The sequence below is a fragment of the Vombatus ursinus genome, unplaced genomic scaffold, assembly GCF_900497805.2.
Source record: "Vombatus ursinus unplaced genomic scaffold, bare-nosed wombat genome assembly UNPS02009835.1, whole genome shotgun sequence".
In the NCBI taxonomy this organism is placed as follows: Eukaryota; Metazoa; Chordata; class Mammalia; order Diprotodontia; family Vombatidae; genus Vombatus; species Vombatus ursinus.
Window position 1 is genome coordinate 1,760,324 of NW_020949613.1, and position 6,000 is coordinate 1,766,323.

The 6,000-nt window shown below is 36.9% G+C and overlaps 1 protein-coding gene across 1 annotated transcript in view; it reads left to right on the plus strand.

The window, feature by feature from the left end:
- LRRC1 (leucine rich repeat containing 1) overlaps window positions 1-2,832 on the plus strand; it is a 189,546-nt gene extending 186,714 nt beyond the window's left edge. The window contains exon 14 of the mRNA XM_027853009.1: window positions 442-2,832. Coding sequence (XP_027708810.1) covers window positions 442-600 — 159 coding nt within the window. The 3' untranslated portion in view covers window positions 601-2,832. The remainder of the gene's footprint in view (window positions 1-441) is intronic.
- The last annotated feature ends 3,168 nt before the right edge of the window (window positions 2,833-6,000 follow it).

Sequence of the window (6,000 nt, forward strand, 5' to 3'; positions counted from 1 at the left end):
GTATTCTCTAAGGAGGTGATACTTGATATTTTATAAAAAGTTACTATATCTTTTGTTTTATATCACCTAGATTTCTTTTGTCTCCCTTCCCACTCTTAGGAAGTTACCTATTGTAACAAATGATTAAAAAGGAGGGGAAAAAAAGGTCAGCAAAATTAGCTAGCACTTAGAAAGAGTGTGGTATCTTATGCAATGTTCCATGTCCATAGACCTCCTCTTCCTCTGCAAAGAAGGCTAGGAGGTGAGGTGCCTTTCATACCTCTTCCTTAAGGCCAAACTTTGCCAATATAATTTCACAAATGTTCAGTTTTGATTATTTTGTCGTTCTTTTGATTTCTTTTTTTACAATATTTAAATGCAAATGTCTTAAAAATGTGCTTTTTTTTTTTTAAAGAAAACGAAATAAAGACAAAAACACTCCCTCTGCTGTTTGTTTTTTAGAGAACACTCCTAAGGCGAGCTACTCCACACCCAGGAGAGTTAAAGAGTATGAAAAAGACAGTGGAGAATTTACGGAATGATATGAATGCTGCTAAAGGACTGGATTCGAACAAAAATGAGGTCAATAATACCTTTGACAGAGTGACCACTTCTGTGTAGAGCTTCACCTCCAAGTTTTTACCTCCTGTGTCTTCCCCTGCTGTTGAAATGGTCCTGTCTTCCGAGGAATTCATCCAGCCCTTTGTCTTAACCAGATCCTGACCCATCATCTCCTGGTACCGCCTGTTGGACGGTGCTGCTGTCTCGAAGGAAGTGCCTTATACTAACTAGTTGTGGCACCAGTAATCTCCAGATAATATATTTTTAATGGATTTTTGGTCACTTTTAATGAGTAGAGTACACTACTGTACAACTTCACTTGTCATTGTCCTATATTGGGAGAAGAAGGGATTTTCATCCTCTCCCCTCCAGTGCTGGGATATTCTAGACCCAGGTACACTTGGACCTACTGATGAGAGATATAGTTTTATGTGAAAAAAAAAACTTTTTTAAACATTTTTTGGCAGCTCAGATGGTGTAAATTTTAAAATTTTGTATAGGCATTTCATAAGAAAATTATGTTTTTTTTGTTGTTGTTGTTTTATCTAGAAAACGGTACATACTTTACTATTTGTTGGGGAAAAAGACAGTCCTGAAGTATTCATTTGTATTTGTAACACCCAGTTGTGCCTTACTGTGTGTCCTGTCGTATGTCAGACTAGTCCTAAACAATGGCATCCCTAGGCAGTGAGATTAGGCTAGGGGGATGTGCTTTTTTAGCCACGTGTGTCTTAAATTAGCAATCAACTTGGGTTATTGTTGTTGTTTTTTTTAAATCAACAGGAGGGTAGGGAACTATCAAGAGGGACTCTTGAATTGTACATGATATCTGTTTGATTGCCTGAGAGATGAACCCACAGGACTAAGCTTCTTCTCTATGATTACTTACACTTTAAAATTTTACATGAAGACAGTGTCTTAATTGTTCTAATGCAGTGGGTTTGCTCCCACTGGTGAAGTTTGTACCATTTGTGAAAAAGAGAATCAAACAGGAAGCACAGTAGGAAACTGGTTCAGAGTAGGGAGAACAAGTAAATGTACCACAGAGGAAAGTATGATGCTATTGAAAATGGCGTTAGAGGTTTTATATCTAGATATAAAACCATAATAAAGCAGAAACCTTATAAATATATAAGAGCAACATTGGGTCATTATGAGTGCAATTTAATTTGAAAATTGAGTTTGTTGAGAAGGGTAACAAAATGCTACAAAAGATGTTGAATAAAATAGCCGGTTGTGTTTTGAGGCAGGCAGAGGTAGGGAAGGTGTGTGTGTGTGTGTGTGTGTGTGTGTGTGTGCGTGCATGTTTGTATGTGTGTGTATATGTGTGTATGCTTTTTTTGTCAGTTATTTTCTACAATAGGTGTAAAGGTGATGAATATTTTGGCCGCAACAATTGTAAAATGGCTTATAACAAGAGGTTGTGATATACATCATTCACCTTGATGAAATCATAGCCTTTTGGAAGTATTGAAGGGTGTGTTATTTTGGGGGGATGGGCAAATAATATGGACTAAAATTAAGGTGAAAATGAATGTTGCAAATTGCTAAAAGAGGTCAGTGGAATCAAATCATCTCACTAATGAAGTCAACTCACCCTGGACAATGACACCCATCTTGTGTGAATGTATCAAGGAGTGTTTTTTAGTGGGTGGCAGTTTTCTCACAGAACATTTATTTGGTTTGTTCTTATAAAAAGCCATTTTCACTACCTAAGGTGCATGTGGTTTGGAGTTAGGCACCTTTGGGAGTTGTATTATTACTCTCAGGCAGTCAGGTCAGCATTTAATGCTCACATTAATACACAGTCTCTGGGTGGTAGGGGCATGTGACTTCAGCTTTCTATTGGACTAACTGACCCATGTGGATTCTAATCTTGGATTCTTTAACAATCTTGTTCCAACTAATCAGATGAAATAATAATTTTCCTTTACCATAAATTTCCTTATTATTTAATCTGCCTTTATAAAGGTCTTTAAAAAAAACAACTAGGTATTTATTGAATTTCATGTACTCTGGCAAAGAAGTTATAGGCCATTTCTGCACCCCATTCTTGGAAAAGGTTTGGTGTGTCTATAGTGCTTTGTACAATGTCATCCTCTACTTTTTTCCACTTTTGCTTCCAGTGGATGAATAGAAATTATTGGTCAGATGCAAGTGGACAGTTTGTATTTTGGTGTATGTGGTTTAAAATTTGTAAGAATGATATCATGAGCATGTTGTTTTTCATCAGCTGATCAATTTATTTAAAAAGAAAAATCATTTTGATTCCAAAGCTATTTTGTTTGTTTTGTTTTTTAATAAAAAACCTTCTACTCTTTACTACTCATTGAGTCATGGCTACAGTAGAATGGAGAAGGTTAAGATCCTTTTGTTGTTTATATTTAAACTTTTCAGACACTTTTATGTTGTACTATCTTCTGTCCTGCTGGGAGGGAAAAGGCCAGATCTACAAAGGTAAAAATTTAGACAGTGACTGTCTATAGCGTGAGAAGCTGAAAGCCCTTGGAGCAATTGAAAAGAAAAATTAAAATAGAATATGCAGTAGTCAACAAGGCAAGATTATAAGGAAAATATTCTTCCTAAGATGACATAGAGTAGATAGTGAATCTTTAAAGATTTAAGGCAGGATTGAGAGCTGGTGACCTCTTATTGGCTTTGACTAGAATGCCAAAGATTCCTAACCTCTTGTTAGTTCAGACTGTTATGTAATAGTTTCAATGGCCTTATTCTGTCTCTTTAGCATTTCCTGCAGGAAGAGGAAGAGCAATAATGTGTGGCTTAAAATGCTTCCTGGTTTTGTGTAGGTGAAAGGTGTGAGCAACCAGTAAAGAGGCTAGCTTTGCACTATTTGTTCACCCTTCTTATCATTATCTCCCATTTACATAGAAGGAAATGGCACCCTCTTCCCAACCAAACAAACCATCTAAGGAAGTATGACTATACACATTAGAGTGAATGTTCTTAACCTATTTGGGGGGACGTCATGTATCCTTTTGGCATTTCAATAAAACTTGTAAATCACTTCTCACGGTGATCTTAGTGCATAAAATAAAATATTTAGGATTATAAACAAAACCAATTACATTTAAATATAGCTATCAAAATATTTTTTTTAAGTTCACAGAATCTAGTGTAAGAACCCATGCATTAGATGGTAGAGTAAGTAAAAATTGTTAGTGGAAGCGGGGCCAGGAAAGAGAACTGTAAGCCAATGACACATTTGCCCTAGACACATACTGTCTAATTGTTTTCATACTGGAAACTTCAGAGGCATGGGCTATATAACTCTAACCTTTTCACTTTGTCAGGTTCATTCTGTCAGGAGGCTTGCTAACTGTCTTCAAGGTAAAATATTATAAATGGAAGTTTGCCCACTAATCTTGTGCAGCAATCCTTCTCCCATCTCTTGTGAAATCTACCACACCTAAGAAAAAAACTTCATAATCTATCACACCTAAGAAAAAAAAAACTTCATAAAGAAAGAGATGGTAAAAATATCTGGAACTAACAGGAAGTTCTCTGAACAAGCAAATCTCAGCCTTGTTCCAGAGACTGACACTCCTGCTATGGGAAAAGTTTGTGACAAATATGGGGGCTGGTTGTGCAACAAATTAATAATGAAGGGCTCTGTATTGTGTAGATGCTCATTAGTAGAAGGAAAGAGTGTCTGTAATCTCTGCAAATTGAGAGGTGATTGCCATGAGGAATTCAAAATCTCCATTCAACCATTGGTATTGGTCAATTTTTACAAAAGATGTTCTCAGTGAAGCCAAATTGGCAAGTTGGGTTCTTACCTTCCTTTTTTTTTTTTTTTTTTTTTGATTCTGGGAAAAGCTGAAGGAAGCAAAAAAAAAAAAAAGACTGAAAAAGACTGCTGTGCTAGAAAAAGTAATGGCCTGGATTAGCCATAAAAACTAATAACCAAATGCTAAATGATTTAGAATGTAAATAATGAGCTGTAGCTTAGGATGCTTATTTGTTTTGGGAAGTGTCTGGTAAACTTGGAACTGATCTGTCCAAGTAGGCTGACATGCTCTTGGTCCCCTCCCCTTGCTTCCTGAACATTATACTCTCAAGGAATGTAGGTTATAGAATAGCCTAGCCAAAACATAAACAGGAAGCTATAAAACCTGCTGTTACACATTCTAAAGATAGGGATAGGAACTGGGCCTGTGATTTCAGTATTATTAAAAAACTTCCAGATGAGGAAATAAGCTCAATGCAAGTCAGCACCTCTTCCACTTCTAGTCATAGAGAGTTACCTAAATCACTCAGAAGCTATGTGACTTGCCCAGGATCATACAGTTAGGCTGTGTCAGAAGTTGAAATTGAACTGGCCTTCCTGAGTTCCATTCAGTCAATAGACATTTATTAAATGCCTACTATTCTTTAGACACTGTGTTAAGTGCTGAGGATACAAAAAAAGGCAAAAGACAGTCCCTAACCTTAAGCATCTCACAAGCTAAGGGGAAAAACAATACAGAAAGAAGCTGAAAAGGGAGAGACAGTGGGGAGGAGAAGAAGGAGGATGCCCAGCCCAGAAGCAAGATAAAAAGTCCTGCAGTCAGGAGGGAAATGAATTGGCTACTCTGGGCACCCTTCTTAAGTGGAATAAGCTAGGAGGAGCTCTCCAATCTGAGGGAGGAAGGGGCCTTTGGGGCAAAAGGTACTGAGGAGGGTATGAGTTTCAGAACTGATATATAATGAGTATGATCAGTATGATGATCAGTATGATGTAGAACATCACAGTTCCCAAACTAACCTCTTATGGGCTATGTAATGTTCTGAGTGATCTGTGCCCTTGAGCTCATAATTGATGACCTTTGCTATAGGTAAAAGTGATATTTCATAGAATCAGGACAGAATTTGCTGTAGGGGAGTAGTAGTAATAAGCTAGTATTTATATACTGTTTTAAGGTTTGCAAAGTGTTTTACAAGTATTATTGTGTTAACAATCCTAAGAATAGGTGGTATTATTATTATTAGTGATATTTTACTAATGAAACTGAGGCTTGGGGAAGTTAAGCAACTGACCAGAGTTACACAGCTAGTAAGTAAGTGTTCAGGTCTTCCTGACTCTAGATCCAGTGCTCTACCCACTGGCCACTTAGCTGCCTAACTAAAAAAGAGGGGTTGGGTCAACCTTTTAGGTAATTTTGATTACATTTTTGAGCAAATACAATCAACTATAGTTGATAGCCCTCCAAACTTCCTCCTCCATCTTTATTGATTTTCTTCTTCCTTCTGGAGCCCAAAGCTATGTTGGAAAGAGAAGAGACGTAGGGAAGTAAGAAGGCAGTACCATTCCCATTCTGTCTCCTAGACTTTGCTACTTCTTCACAAGGTGAAAACTCATGAGGCAGTATTTAAGTGAAGACTGAATTTTTTTTCTTTGACATTAAGATATTAATTATATTTTACTTTCCATCTAATTTTTTCCCATCACATTTCTCCCCA